Source organism: Amblyomma mixtum, chromosome 8 (genome assembly GCF_055824585.1).
Source record: "Amblyomma mixtum isolate Tamu chromosome 8, ASM5582458v1, whole genome shotgun sequence".
NCBI lineage: Eukaryota > Metazoa > Arthropoda > Arachnida > Ixodida > Ixodidae > Amblyomma > Amblyomma mixtum.
The window spans coordinates 7,652,335-7,668,095 of record NC_143019.1 but is presented as its reverse complement, the minus strand read 5'-3'; the positions used below and the strand labels follow the sequence as shown (position 1 = coordinate 7,668,095).

General features: G+C 48.5%; 1 protein-coding gene and 1 pseudogene across 1 annotated transcript in view; both read right to left on the bottom strand.

Moving 5' to 3' along the window:
* Window positions 1-6,256: 6,256 nt before the first annotated feature.
* LOC149331240 (uncharacterized) overlaps window positions 6,257-15,761 on the bottom strand; it is a 29,574-nt gene continuing 20,069 nt past the window's right edge. Inside the window, exons 6-7 of the mRNA XM_089555435.1 lie at window positions 11,537-11,845; window positions 6,257-6,719 (exon numbers count right to left, since the gene is read on the bottom strand). Coding sequence (XP_089411561.1) covers window positions 6,507-6,719; window positions 11,537-11,845 — 522 coding nt within the window. The 3' untranslated portion in view covers window positions 6,257-6,506. The remainder of the gene's footprint in view (window positions 6,720-11,536; window positions 11,846-15,761) is intronic.
* Window positions 10,911-10,985, bottom strand: LOC149331241 (U4 spliceosomal RNA; annotated as a pseudogene).

Below are 15,761 nucleotides of genomic sequence, written 5' to 3'. Positions count from 1 at the left end.
TGCCTCTGTGCATCTGCTGCCTAAATGGCAAAGTCACTGAGACAAGCGTGAGTACCTACATCTATCTACTGTGGCTAAGAAATCTAGCAGGCCAATCCGCTCAGAACATGCACTACATAAGGGCTGGTTATGCAGCAAATATGTTTTAAGATATGTCTTCAAAATAACTTTTCTTCTTTCAGAATGATTCTGTTACATAACTATCACACAAATATTTTAATTAAACCTGCAGCTTTTATGTATGAAGAGCTACGTCCGCGAGATAAAGCTGGTTTGATTTGAGCTCAGCGCACAATACTGCAATGAAATTATTTTATTTCATTTTATTCAATACTGCCAGCCTCCATTTGGTGGCCAAGGCAGGAGCGGTACAAGGATACATCGTACATCGCGACAAAACAAAGCAAGTAGAAACGCGAATAAAGAAGCAAAAGCTAACACACAGGGTTTTATAGAAAGACAAAGAGCAAGATTAAATGCACTTGGTTAGCTAAAAATACAAAAGAAAGCAAACAAAAGAGCATAATGAATACACTGCGCTTAACGTATGACAATAGATAAAAAAGACTTCTGATCTGTCAAACGGACCACGTCACGTGGAAGCCCGTTCCATTCCAATATCGTTCTTGGAAAAAAAGAAAACTGATACGCTTTCGTTCGGCACCGTGGCACCATGATTGTCAAATTGTGTTTACTGCGCATTGGTCGTGAAGTGTTGTATGCCATGTAGGTCTCAAAATGAATGTTTGTTAAGTTATTAACAATGTCATGCAACATTTTTAGACGGTGCAACTTGCGACGAGATTGAAGTGTCTGCAGTTCAGAATGCCTCAAATAGATTAGTAACCGAAACGTGCCTTCCATATGTGTTGTAGATAAATCTAAGCGCCTTCCTTTGAACGCCTTCAATGCGCTGTACATCTACTTGGGTGTGCGGATTTCAAACCACATCTGCGTATTCCAGTAATGGCCGTACGAGTGCAGTGTAAGCGGCTAATTTAGTTTTAGATGTGCAGTGCCCTAGACGATTTCTTAACAGCCAAAGCCTGTTGGACGCCTTTGAAACTATATGCCCAATGTGCGAAGGATCTTTTGAAGGATCTTTGAAAAATTTCCATCCTCGCGTCGTCCAGTAATGTGCAAAGTGATTACTGAGGACATCCTTACGAGGGTCGACATTTTGGTGAGATGCACTCAAAGCAAACTCTGAACGTTTTGTTTGGGATATGAGGGTGCATTTGGACCATTTCAGGGCGTCCTCGGGAGGTTTGGTCTTGTCTGGGCATGTACGCCCATCTCAGTGTCCTTGTTTGCTTCGATACAAGGTTGAAGTTACAATGAAATGTTCAAAGAATCTTTAAGGTACCACCTGGCGGTAACAGCTGTGCGGCATGTTTATGGCTTGCGCGCCACGAGCTTAGAGAACAGGGTAACCTTGTACACAACGTCCGCCCTGCCCGTCGCTGCAGCACAACATTTTTGCCATGCATACTGCATCAGCACGTTCATCGCTTTTCTCAAGCACAGCAGTCAGCGTAGTAGATTAATGAATGCAGCGGCAATTTTGGGGTGTTGTCTCATTAACAGGAATTCGGGCCAAGCGCTTCTAATTCCCTTAACTGCCACCATATGGCGCATGGATGGCTTTAAACAGCTGCAAAAAGAAATTTAACGAAGAAGATGACACATGTGCAGTGTGTGGTAGATCTGTGGAAACAATGGTATCCATCCGGATGTCGGCAGGCACAGTCACTCTTCCTGAGGCCCTAGGGTTTAAAGATAACAATGGTCATGGAAATAAATCTGCAGTGGAAGTTAGCAAAAAGCGATTGGAGGATTGGTGGCTGAAAAGCAGAGATGTGACATAAGGTTAGAAGTGTAGGAAACCGTAGGTAAAGAAGATGGCGAATCTTAATGAGAATTGACAACACAGCTGAACAAAAATAAAGAAAGAAAAGCTGAGCGTGGTGGCAATTGCCACCACCTCGTTTCAAAGGGGGCGCTCCTATCTATCCATCCGCCCATCCATCCATCCATCCATCCATCCATACATTCAAAATAGCATGTTCACGTCATCTATCACTTCAGAAAGAGAATAAGGACCGAGGGGCCTTCCATTAGCGCTTTAATCCGCTGGGCTTGGCGGGACTGGCTGGGTGCTGTCCCTGATTCCTGGTAACGGTCCTCAGCCTGGTTTTTTGAGAACATTGTAGTGCAGGCTGTGCATGAGCCTAATTTGACTACGTACGAGGGAACGCCGCCTTCTGTCGTGATATCCTATACTGTGTACTGCCGTATTGCCACGGATAACCTAGGTGCTATCGGAAATGTATGGCACGCCGCCTAGCAGGTGAGACGTAAGAAGATTGCTCGCAGAACAATCAAGGTTAAACCGAAACTATAGAACACCGTTAATTCTTTAGTTAATAGTGAAAGGCTACTGTTCTTAACGCTTTTTAATGCGATAGAATATAGGTTCTCACAAAAATTTGCGGCGTCTCTGTCACGAAACTCCTTGATTGGTTCAGAGAGGTCAACTGATCAATTCGCTCTCGCCCTACCATAAGCTTGCCGTCCCGGTTAGCTGTTGAGCCTAAAAACATCAAAATCAATGGGCCCTGATGATATTCCTAACCTGTTTTTGAAGCGATACGCAGAATGGTCAGCTAGATACCTCGTACTAGTGTTTAGGAAGTCACTATCAACAAGCACGGTTCCCGATGATTGGAAAACTAGCAAAATAATTCCTATTCTCAAGACTGGAGATTCAAAAACGGTCAGTAATTATCGTCCCATCGCACTAACGTCAACCTGTTGTAAGCTTCTAGAGGACATTGTCTCAAAGCACATTCGACAATACTTAACAGATATTGAATTCTTGAATAGGTGTCAGCATGGTTTTCGACAGGGCATGTTGACGGTTACACAATTAATAGAAACTTTGCACGATTTTAGCGAAATCATTGACCAGAAAGGGCAAATTGACATAATATTCCTAGACTTTAGGAAAGCCTTCGATCAGGTAAATCATAGAAAACTTTTAAGCAAATTTCAATCAGTACTCAAAAACTCAAATATAGTTCGTTGGCTGGAAAGTTTTCTTGTGGGCCGCAGGCAATTTGTAAGTATTGACGGGAGCGCATCCCAAGTGTGTGACGTGACATCGGGAGTACCACAAGGCTCAGTACTCGGACCGTTATTGTTTCTTGTTTACATAAACGACCTCATTGAAGATTCAGAAATCAAGGCCAGATTATTTGCAGACGATTGCATTATTTATACTAATGTTAATTCAGTTGAAGATCAAGTTAAGCTTAATGGTTACCTGCTCAACATTAGCGAATGCTGTAGAAAGTGGCAAATGTCTTTAAACCCCAGTAAAACAGTATGTATGACAATCACACACAAACATCAGCCACTCGAATTTGACTACTCATTACAAGAAAACAAACTTAATCGAGTAACAGAATATACATACCTGGGAGTGACAATTACTTCAGACCTGCGTTGGAACACTCACGTACATAACATTGTTGCTAAAGCAAATAAAAGATTAGGATTCATTAGGCGGTCACTTAAGCATGCTACACAGGATACTAAACTTACGGCTTATAAGATGCTCGTACGCCCGATAATGGAATATGCGTGTGAGGTGTGGGATCCCTACACTCAAACACTTGCAGCTGAACTGGAGCGAGTGCAGCGACGTGCACTTCGCTTTATCTATTCTCGCTTCCGACGACAAGATCAGGTAACCCCACTTTACACTTTAGCGAACTTGCGCCCTCTTCAATGTTGCCGGAAACAAAAGAGACTCATTCTTTTCTATAAGATTATGAACAGCATGGTACATATCGATAAGCAGCAATACATAAGCGAAACTACTTCACGTATCACTCGGGGTAAACATTGCAGACACGTAAAAGAACAAACGTTTTCTAAGCACTGCTACAAGCATTCCTTCTTCCTGTCCACAGCGACAGAATGGAACAGACTGCCAGAGAATGTGGTGCTCGCATCGGGTGTGGATGTGTTCTCTGCTGGAGTTCGTGATTGGTTGGTATAGTGCCTGATATAATGCGCCTTGCATTTGTGTTGGGCATGGTGTTTTCACATTGTTTTCTGTTTCGTTGCAGCGATATTTTTGCGCATTTTTATTTGTTGCTTAGAGGTCAGTTCCATTTTTTGATATGTTAAAACTTGGCACCGACTGGATGGTGCTGGTGTTTTTTGTCGTGTTCCGCCTTTGTAATCTGTACCTTGTATCACTCCTATCTTGGTCCTGACCGGACTGATAGTATCTCTAATAAATAAATAAATAAATAAATTGGTAGAGCGACTGCTCCGGTGTGGCGGTGGTTCCGGGTTCGAACCCCGGACCAGGACGAATTTTTCTTTAACTGCGAAGTTTCTGAGAAAGCTGTATAGCTTTCCTTTGTAGCCGTATGGCTGCGCTTGGGTGGATGTCAATGAGTAATTACTCCCTTATTACAAATCTACTCCACCTTGGGGGATTCCCCTAAACATTTTTGACCAACACATTGTTCCCACTTCGAGTTACTGATCAATTCGCTCTCGCCCTACCATAAGCTTGCCGTCCCGGTTAGCTCAATTGGTAGAGCGACTGCTCCGGTGTGGCGGTGGTTCCGGGTTCGAACCCCGGACCAGGACGAATTTTTCTTTAAGTGCGAAGTTTCTGAGAAAGCTGTATAGCTTTCCTTTGTAGCCGTATGGCTGCGCTTGGGTGGATATCAATAAGTAATTACTCCCTTATTACAAGTAGAAGGAACCAGAGGCTAAAGTTTTTTTCTCAGCATTAATCCGTTCTTTTCACTTCGCCAGACAAAATTTGGACTTTTAGAACTGGCGGATGATTAATTAGGCGTTGATGAATTCAAAAATTTTGAAAAAAGACGGTAAATTTTGACGGAGATTAACAAAAAACAGCCACTCCGATTTTATTTTAAACTGTAAAATTGAAGGCCTACCACAGAGCATATTCCGTTACAATTACTGGATATTGTTTGCTAAAAAGAGCAACGTTCATGAATTCGAAGTCGAACTGAGTGCATGTGGTCGCGTTTTAGTTAGAAAGTCTCAAAAGTACTTTTTGGAGTCTCAGAATTTAACTTCTTTTTATATCATACCCCGTCTTATTAGTTAGCGACTACGAATTATTTCTGAAATGAAAAACAAAACTTTAAAGCTTTAAACAAAATCTTTGAGAACCTTTCACACACTAACGCACAAAACACTCGAAGAAGGGTATACAAAATGCTCTTTGTATCAGGTCATTAAAGGCGCCCGCATAAAAATAAACTAGTTCGATGTGATCATAGGCACGGACGGTCTTGAGGACAGTGGTACGTTGTGCTCAGGTCCTTGAAGCAGTCGCCGAAGAATGAGGCCTATGGACGTTGCCAGTTCATACGATCCAGCAACTAGCACCACGTCCTGCAAACATACTGAACATCCGCAGGACCTCCATAGGAGTTTCAATGCCCATTGGGTACAAGGCTGCAGAGAACGCACAAGGCCAACGGCACAACAGTTCCATTCGCGTCCTTGTCCATTGAAGTCAACCACACGGTAAGGAAGTCAGAACAGGCCTTTAAGCTCACGTCCAGCACAACCACACAAACATCTGTACAGCCCTTAGCGGCGCCATATTCACCTTGAAGCAATTATTCAATGGTCCATTCAAAATTTTAGCTGCCAAGAATCTTTTCTCCTTACCGGTGACTACTGCTCCGATGAGGCAATTATTAGTGCCCCTATCCAAAAAATAGACGGCGTGAGGCGCAAGGTGACCTTAAGCACGAGAGGCGGTAACTAACATGTGGCAAAAAGTTCTGACCGCAATAAGCTGCGCATCTAATTTGATTCGTAATTAGTCGCAGAGCGCTGAAGTATATTTGACGCAAACCTGATGCGCAGGAAGCCAACAAAAAGAGAACGAAAAAGTAGTTTTGTGTAAAAATGCGTTGAAGTTATTTCCTGCAGCTAACAATCGGCACAAATTAAGTAATGATGTAGAGCAGAGGTAATCATTCAAATATGAAAATAACATATGTACGGTGGACAAAGAAGCAGCTTGTCGCGTATGACAATGTCTTAATCTCCGTGTCAGTGCGCATTACGCTGCGATAAATTAGTGAGACGTGTGTTCAACTGCAGAGCATCGTATATGGCTCTGCGCTTCACTGTGGCGTGGCTCTGTGGTTTGCAGCCACGCAGTTGCAGCAGTTGTAGCTGTGATGCATTGCGAGGTACAGAGTTGTGTAAGTGATGTAATGCAATGTAATATATGGTGCAATGCGGGATACTCAGCACCTGCAGTGCTTGGTGTAGAGTGATATGTTGAGTCTCAGTGCAGTCTAACCATTACACCATTGGGCCAGTGTGGCCTGAAGTTGTGCACTAAGGAGCATGTAGAGTAGAGTGTGCTGTGTAGTTCATTGGTCTGGTGTAGTGTAGTGTAATTTCGGTAGGGAGTGAAAGCGGCGCTACGTCGGACAGGAAGCGCCACCTGTGGAGTTGGCGGCGCACTCGTAGATCTCGCCAAACTCCTCTATGTTGTACAGCGGCAGTATGCACTTGGCGCGCGGCGTCAGTGGGTCGGGCTTTCCGCTGCTGCTGCACCACAGCAGGCAGAAGCGTGTGAAGAACACGCGCAGCGCCTCGGGCCAATAGTCGTTGAACACCTTGACCGTCCGGGACTGCAAGCACAGACACGCACAGTCGTAAGTCACGAGGAGCGGCGGCGGCAATGTGCAAACACTCGTGTGTATGAGAACATAAAAATATTTTACATTTCGCTCAACACATCCATCAAGCTGCATTCTGCAGAGGGTCTGTGTACTTACAAGAATGGTACCCTGCTTATCATTCAGGGCAGCGCATGTTTCTGAAGCGTGCCGAATTAGAAGAAAAAATTGGCAGTGGTTTAGCTCTGTTTAAACCTGGAAGATTGCGAAAGCAATGAGGAGAGAGAGAGAGGCGATGGAGAGCGCGCGGCAGCAGCGGCGGCCCCGGCCCCCCGGCATGCGCCGCTACTGCGCATGCGCAACTGGCGAGCGCGGCGTCGGCACCTCTGAGTCACCCGCGCAGCGGCGGCGCGCCAACTGTGCGCCGTGTGAAATCACTGCACCTCGCGCATGCGCAGTATGGCCTTGCCTCAGCTCCGCGAAATGGCTCGGCGACTCGCGTAGTATTGCTTTCGCAACAGAAAAAAAATGTGCGTGAGCCAGCCCTCGTGAGTCTTAAACTATGAGGAATTTTTATTTCAGGATGAAATATACATCTTAGCGCTAATCACCGAAGACAACAGGGAAGAGCACAAAGCAGGCACTTGTGCTCTTCTCTGTTGTCCTCGTTGTTTAGCGCCATGTTGCATAGTTCAATCCAACTACCCAACGCCGCCGCGGTGGCTCCGGTTATGGTGCTCGGCTGCTGACCCAAAAGACGCGGGTTCGATCCCGGCCGCGGCGGCTAGAATTTCTTTGGAGGAGAAATTCTAGAGGCCCGTGTACTGTGCGATGTCAGTGCACGTTAAAGAACCCCAGGTGGTCGAAATTTCCGGAGCCCTCTACTACGGCGTCTCTCATAGCCTTAGTCGCTTTGGGACGTTAAACCCCATAAACCAAACCAAACCAACCAACTACCCAACTTTCCGTTACTCCAGGATGTCTTGTAGAAGCACGCTGAGGCCAGTTGTGTACTGTGGGAGTTCCTAAAAAAGAAAAACTCAGTGGTCGGTCAGCACCTCTATTGCGTCTTTACCCTCGGTTTCCGTCTATCGCGCTGTCAGATCGCATTGAGGAAGCCTGTTCATGAGACTGGATGACCGCTTCTGTCTGAAATATACGGCATACAGTGCACATCTTCAGGAGCAGCCTTTGAGCTTTCAATTACCAAGCAAACCAGGGCGCTCCAAGACCAGCTAAGCGATGAAGCCGTCACGCATTGTCTGTCGTCTTTAATAGTGTGGTGTTATCTCCATTCCTTCTTAGTGGGACACTGTGGAGTCGTTGGTTGATTTTATGGCGTACGCGTTTAACGTCCCAAAGCGACTCGGACTATGAGAGACGCCGTAGTGAAGGGCTCCGGAAATTTCGATCACTTGGGGTTCTTTAACGTGCACCGACAGCACACGGGCCTCCAGAATTTCGCCTCCATCGAAATTCGACCACCGCGGCCAGGATCGAACCCGCATCTTTCGGGTCAGCAGCCGAGCACCATAACCACTGAGCCACCACGGCGGGTACTGTGGGGTCGTAGATCAGAACGTGGGGATCAGCTTGTCTACTGTGGAGTTGTAGACAAGCGGATCCCCAGTTCTTAATCTGACACGTCATGGAAACGGTAGCATCAAGTGCTCGTAAGTGCGACATTGCGCCTCATGGAAAGCTGTTTTGCTCCTTAAGAGGTACGCCATGGAGAAGCTAACCTCCATCGCTCCTTATTCGGACATTACTTGATGGACAAGCTAACCTCCAGTGCTGCTCATTATATGCCGTGGGCTGGCTTACCTCCAGTGCTTCTAAGGGCTACGCTGTACAGTCATGATAAAACTAACCTAGAGCACCTCTTAGTTCAAAGTTCAAACATCGTGTTCGAACCAATATTACAGCGCAAAATGTTAATGGGAAGGTAGCTGGAGATCGCGCTGTTCTACGGCATCTGTAAAAATTACGTCACACATTATGCTGTGCACTGTTCTTTTGCACCATCAGGAATTAATAGAGGCGTTGTTGTTCGTTGCGACTTAGGGAAGAGATAAGTGGAAAGTGCAAGGACCTGTTGACTAGCTCCAGCTAAGTTAAAAGAGATGCGATATGGAAGACCGAAATGGGAGAAGCAGGCAGCACTCTCGTGCAAATGTTTTTCGAGCTTGTGGCTCAAGTTTTACGGGGCCACCGATAGATATTCGCCGTCGACCTATCATTGCAAGTTAACCTGTCCGTGACTGTATACAACCGCAGCGTGCTCTGGTCGTCGCTAGCCCGTAAAACCATTTACGCTACTGTTATCACCACCTGGCTCGACTGGCTTGGCGCTGAAGGGGAAGAAGAACAGCGGCTTCTGGTCGCCCAGGCGGTCGAAATGCTCGGCCTGTAAATTATGGTTGATTAAAAGTCTTTTACTACTATTACTACTACTACTACTATTGCGAGATGCATGTCATAAACCACGCAAAGTACAGTTCCGTTAGCATTGTTCAAAAGTTTTAGTTGGATCCTGCAGCACGCTAGAGGTTCCCACTCTCACGAGAGGGATGAAAACCCACGTCCTGACTTCCCTGGATACTTCGAGCTTCAAAGGTGCCATACCAGCGCGAATATGAGGGCGAAAATTGAACCCTGGCCGTTCCCTGAGGACTTATGTCCAAGGCTGTATATGCTATGCATTGCGTAAAGCGTACTTTCCGAAGGGTGTTCGCGACTTCTGCGGTTGTCTTGCGTTCGACAAATCTAGGTTTTGGGTCAGTATCTATGCTGTATCTATGCGGACCTGGCCCATTGCCTCTTCTATTGCCCGGCTACTCAGCAGTCGGGTCCCTACCCCCCTCCCCCACCCCTCCCTATCCATCACCACGTGGCTCGACTGGCTTGGCGCTGAAGGGGAGGAAGAACAGAGACTTCTGGTCGCCCAGGCGGTCGAAATGCTCGGCCTATAAATTATGGTCGAATAAAGGTCTCTTACTACTATAACTGGGTCAGTTGGTACGATCTTTGGGCAACATGAGATTCAGGGCACTGCCCCTCGGCTAAGCATTTTGTTTTCAGTTCTGAGTCCCGAAGAAATGTCTCCGTCGCACTAGAACATTGCGCGACCTCTACATCAAACTGCCGCGAAGACTTGTAACATTTCTTTGTTCGTGCTCAGATCCGCCGGCAGGCAATTGTATCGCTTTGCCTGAGATGCGAGATGCGGCGAGATTTATCTCGAATGATCGCAGCCATGCGCAACTGCGTCTAAGTTGTTCTGGTCAGCAGCACCCTGAGAGACCAGGAGGCGCTAAGTCGCCACGCCAAAGCGTAGCCATCTCCATGGAGTCCTGTACTGATGACCCCCACCGACAATCCGCTCGCTCTCTTTTTTTCCAATAAAGGTTTATTCTCCCCCCCCCCCTCTCTCTCTCTCTCTCTCTTTACATTGTTAGAGATTGTTGGGGTTGCTTTTCGCGCATTATCTCGAAAGTTCTTTGTCAGCTTTAAATTGAGTGCGGCCGAGGGTACCAGCGATGGTGTTATTGGACGGCCACCGAGCAGGTTTGTTGCTATCGCCGCCACCACGTTCTTCTGTTCTTTGTGGATGCAAGAGAGCCCAATAAAGAATTCGTTTAACCGTCACTTAGTTGAGTCTCTGGGGTTTAACGTCCCAAAGTGACTCAGGCTGCGAGGAGGTGTGGGGAATTGAACCCAGGACTTTAACACAGCGAGGCGAGGACGAAACCCATAGGCCACAAAACTGCGTTGCTTCTTGGCGAACAAATGCGTGCCTAGCATATGCGTTGCCTTATGAATATATGCAAATGAGTTGGTGCGTCATTAGAAACGAAGAGAAAAAAATGGAAAGGAAAAAAATTTTTGAAGTTAGGCAGTGGTTCAACTCCACCGAAACCAGTTACACGTAGCGAAAGGTCAGATGTCAAGGGTAAACGTCGAGGTCAAAGCTCTTGGTCACAACTGGTCAAAGTTCAGGGTCAAAGGTGGTCCACTAAGTGGGCCACAGATGATTAGGTATATGCGCATAGCAACACTACCTATGACTTATCTCAAGGTCGTTTCAAGGTGGTTCGGAAGCTCACGGCGAAATGCGTCCCAGGTACAGTAGTGTAGGTGTTGCTACAAAAAAAAAAACAGTGCTTTCATAGTCGAAGCAAGTAAGTAGTCTTAAGCGCCCTCCGAATTTTTCAACTAGCATATAGTCGCTCCTCAGTCGAGACTTCATTGGATGCGACATCGCCTCTGCGCAAAGCACGATATAGCTCAGTGGTTACGGCGCTCGACTGCTGTCTCGAAAGACGCGGGTTCGATCCAGGCCGCGGAGGTCGAATTTCGATGGAGGCGAAATTATAGAGGCCCGCGTGTACTGTGCGATGTCAGTGCACGTTAAAGAACCCCAGGTCGTAGAAATTTCCGGAGCCCTTCACTACGGCGTCTCTCACAGCCTGAGTCGCTTTGGGACGTTAAACCTCCACCAGAGAGGACTGGGAGGCGGCCCTGCTCGGCTGTCAAGACCTAAATACCCAAAAGGCCTTGGTTCAAAGGACGCGGGGCCCTGGAATAGGTGCTCCACCTAGTATTGTGAGGGTGAAGGGCCAATAGGGCTCTACCCCAAACACCTCTATGTAAAAAATTCAATAGACGATAAATGTTTTTCACCACCGCCACCACCCACAAGCCAAACAAAAACCTCCGATTTTTTTTTTTCTGCGGGGTTGTCAGATCTTCTATATTTAAAAAAAAAGAACACTGGAAAAAATTCTACCAAAATAAAATTCCCACGGCCGAGAGAAGTAGCCACTGACCTTCCTGCGGAAGGCGTTCTTCAGACCAGAATAGGCCAGCCGTGCTCCGATCGAGAGGGTCAGCAAATGCGTCTGTTGCCTGTCGGCAGTACTGGGATTGAAACTGGGGAACCCCAACAGCTTGCGCCGTTTCAGGAGGCACTGCAGCATCTCGGCGTGCTTGCTGAGCGACAAGTTGTCCCACGCAGACTGACGCTTGTCCTTGACGCCGACGGCGGCAATCTCGGCCAGCTGGACTCCAAGCAAAGCTCCCATGGTGCCGTAGTTGTAGTAGTCCGGCACATCGTATACGTACAGGTACGGATCGTGCTGCACGCAAGTCGCGGTGCGGTGTACGCGTTAGATCATGGTCTTACGCTCACGTGAATGCCAGCACTGGACGCGTAAATCAGAGCTTTCCAATATTGGCTCGCTGGGGTAAAGTCCATCGTTAATTAAACAGAACCCACTAAGAAAGCCTGCAACCTGTGTTTAGCATTTTTCAGAGTTCCGAGAGGGAGGCGACGACCTCGTCGCCAAGCATGGTTTTCCGACCGATGGCGAGGAATTTCGTGCATTGGCCTGAGCCGGAGCAAACGGCATCTGGGAAGATATTGGCAAATATGCTAAGTGGCCGCTACAAAGCAGTGCAAAGAGTGGCTAGACCACCCATGCCGTCCCTCCATGTATAAATAGGCCCCTACTTTTTCCTTCCTTAACAACCCAATTCCCCAACAAATGGCCTTGAGCCTCCCTTTCTAAATAAACAGCTCATTCATTCATGTAGGATCAATTCAAAGCCCTCGCTCTTTGACCATGATGATGATGAAAGACTTATAATGGTACAGGGAGGTATGACTGGACCGACTCTTATGGGGCCGGCCCTCACACACTTAGTGGGGTCTCTAGTCTAGTACGGGACCCCAGTGGCGTCGGCCGCTGCCTGGGCGCGCTCAACCACGGCCTTTTTGGCCTGTAGGTCGGCGCAACCGAGCAGGGTCGCCTCCCAGTCCTCCCGGGTTGGGTTGGGGTGAGGGGAATAGCGGGGTTGGAGGGGCAGGCCCACAACATGTGGTAGATGTCCGAGGACTTCTCCGCACAGTGCGGACATCTGCCCGAGAAAGAAGGGTCGAAGTGTTTGAGAGCTGCCGGGCACAGCAAAGTATTAGTATAGGAGGAGAAAACATTTATTGTAGCACTGTATTGAATTGGGTAGGGAAGCTGTGGATGGACGTTGACCTGGGTGGCAGTCCCTATTCCGGGACGCCATTGGCTGCCGCCGCTGCCCGTGCTCTCTGGATCAGGGCCCGCTGGACCTCCAGGTCCGAGCTGGACAGGGCCGCCTCCCAGCCCTTCCTGGTTGGCTGATTTATAACTGCTACATTTATATTGGTATAACGCGAAACATTATAGCCCCGGCTATTCCCTGTGGCCACTTCGTAGAGGCTAGCAGATGCAGGCGCCATCTGCAGCGGGAAATAAAAACAATGCGTCGCTATTCGTTATTAGCTTCAAAGGTACTGGAATGCGTTGCTTCTCTTAGCTTTTTTTGTTTGTTTTACTTCGTATTCCTCCTTATCAATTCCATACGCAGTATATTAATTATTTACATATTGCACACCATCACATCCTGTCCCTTTCCCTGTGTTCTTTATCTTTCATCCACGGTGGACCGCGGTGGCTCAGTGGCACGGTGTAAGAAGTAGCTACTTCTTACGCCGTGCTCAGTGGTTAGGCGCTCGGCTCCTGAGCCCGAGTTTCTGTGTTCGAACCCGGCCGCGGCAGACGCGTTTCGATTGAGGCGAAACGCGCAAAGGCGCCCGTGTACTGCGCAATGTCAGTGCACGTTACAGACCCCAAGGTGGCCGAAATTATTCTGGAGACCTCCATTATGGCACCCTTTCTCTATTAAGCGACAGCATATACAGCTCATTCGGTCTGAAAATACCGTCGGCGTAGTAGTAGTAGTAGTAGTAATAATAGCAGTAGTGGTAGTTGTAAGCACCGCGCGTCGAGAAAAATTGTATCACGTCAACCGTTTGCAGTAGAATGTTCCGGATGGTGTCATACGATTCCTGCAGCATAAACTTACTAGTTAGGTTAGAGCCTAGTTTGCCACTGGAATTCGAACCGGCGACCTAAAATCGGGGGGGGGGGGGGGGGGGGGGGGCTGCGGTAGTCCACCGAGATATGTGAGCCGCATACTGCGTCATTTCCTTTCCTCAAATTTCCTTCCATCATTACGGCACCTCTTTCTCTCTTCTTTTACTCCCACCTTCCTCCCTTCCCTTACCGCGCGGTTCAGGTGTCCACCGATATGCGAGACAATTACTGCGCCATTTCCTCTCCTCAAAAATGCGTTGGGTTACAGGCAAGGCGTCGCGCAGAACGGGCGATGGCGTTCCGTGGACTCCCTGGCAGCGCTGCAACTCGCTGTCGCGTTCCACATATAGGCGAAGCTTAAGCATACGCCAATTTTAGAGCTCAGCTCTTAGCCGCCCGTTTCTGCGTTTCGCGGCGTCGCCGTCGCCGTTGTCCGTTGTAAAAGAGCGGACACCTTTGTCGCGCTTTAAGCTGCGAAACCAATGGAGCGGGAGCTTGGAAAGCGGAGGGAAGGCGCATAACTGCCCTCATGGAACAGTGGACACCTCAATCGTGCTTTAAGCTAGGTGGCGGTTGTGACAGATGTTCGCTGCATGCGTTGGCATTGACAACGTTGTGCCAGAAACGCGGCGCTCAACCGATAGGCCGTCAGCGTTCATTGTGTTCATTGGCGTCGGCGTTGACAACGTTTTACACTCCGATCATTTTAAGGGAAGGAAGTGGTATAATTGCCTCCCTGGGTCAGTGGACGCCTCAATCGCGCTTATATGTATGTGGGGTGATAGAGAGATATGTGGGCTGCATGCGTTAGCGCTGACAACGGTGAGCGCTCTCTCGCGATCAACCATTAACAGCCACCTGCCAGGGTGGTGGTGGTGGTGGAAAACATTTATGTACAGGTATAATACAGGAGGTTATGCATGAGCTGAGCCAGAGGGGGCCAGCCCTTACAAATACTAGGTGGAGGTCCCTAGTTCGGGACCCCAGTGGCATCGGCCGCCGCCCAGGCTCGCGCGACCAAGGCCCGTTGGGCCTGCAGGTCAGAGCAGCCGAGCAGGGTCGCCTCCCAGCCCTCCCGGGTTGGGTTGGAATGAGGGGGGATAGCAGGGTTGGAGGGGCCCACACCATGTGGTAGATGTCCGAAGACTTCTCCGCACAGTGCGGACAGCTGCCCGAGAAAGAAGGGTCGAAGTGTTTCAGAGCTGCCGGGCACAGCAAAGTATTAGTATACAGGCGGAGCAGAAGCCGCTCCTCCACCTTTGACAGACCTTTACACGGGCGGGGATAAAGACCATGGCCAGATTGATAGAGTAAAACGATGTCTTTGAAGGTGTAAGCTGGAATAAATTCGAGTTCCCGATCGTCAGGGTCGGAGGGGAATGTCCGGTGAGAGAGTGGCAGGGCGGGTGGGGACTCTAAGGTAGATATAAAGACAAACAGGAATTGCCTACCACTCATGTGGGACAACATCCCGTTCCTCTCGCTTGTAAGCCTCCCACGGCTGTGACAACCTCCCGAAATACTTGCACAGACCTCTCCTTTGAGAACCAGGCATTGGTGCAGTAAGTGGAGCATATAAACATCTATTTCTCCGACCACAAGTCTTCCTCCATGACAATCAAAAACGGTTAGTGGAGTGTTTCTTGATGAAGGAATATGTGTGAAAAATACGTTGTCTGTAATATTGCACAGATGTCTTGCTCGAATCCTTTGCCTCAATTGCATTAGGGCAATTTTTTTTTTAGAGCGCAGCTCTTTGGCGTCCGTTCCTGGGTTTCGCGTCGTCGTCGGCGTTGTCGTCGGCCTCGTAACCAGCTTCGCCCCCCTTTCATCCGCAGCTGGGGTTGACTCACTATCGGCGTCAGCGGCATCAGTCAGTCGCTGCTATCTCTTCCCTCCTCCTTTTATCGTGTTGTCCGCTTGTTGCGCGCGCTTCTGCCGCCATCGTTTGCCGCTGGGTGTACACGCCGCCCCCCTCCCCCCTCTTCCTGCGAGTCTCCGGTTGTCAAAGCGCCGGCTCGAACTTAATTCCTTTCTTCGCTCCTCCTCCAATGCAACCCCTGTGCGGTGGCAATCAGAGAGCCAGATCGGTGGCGGCGGATCTGTATATGTGCACCGCCCGAGCCGAAATTGCGAATACGTG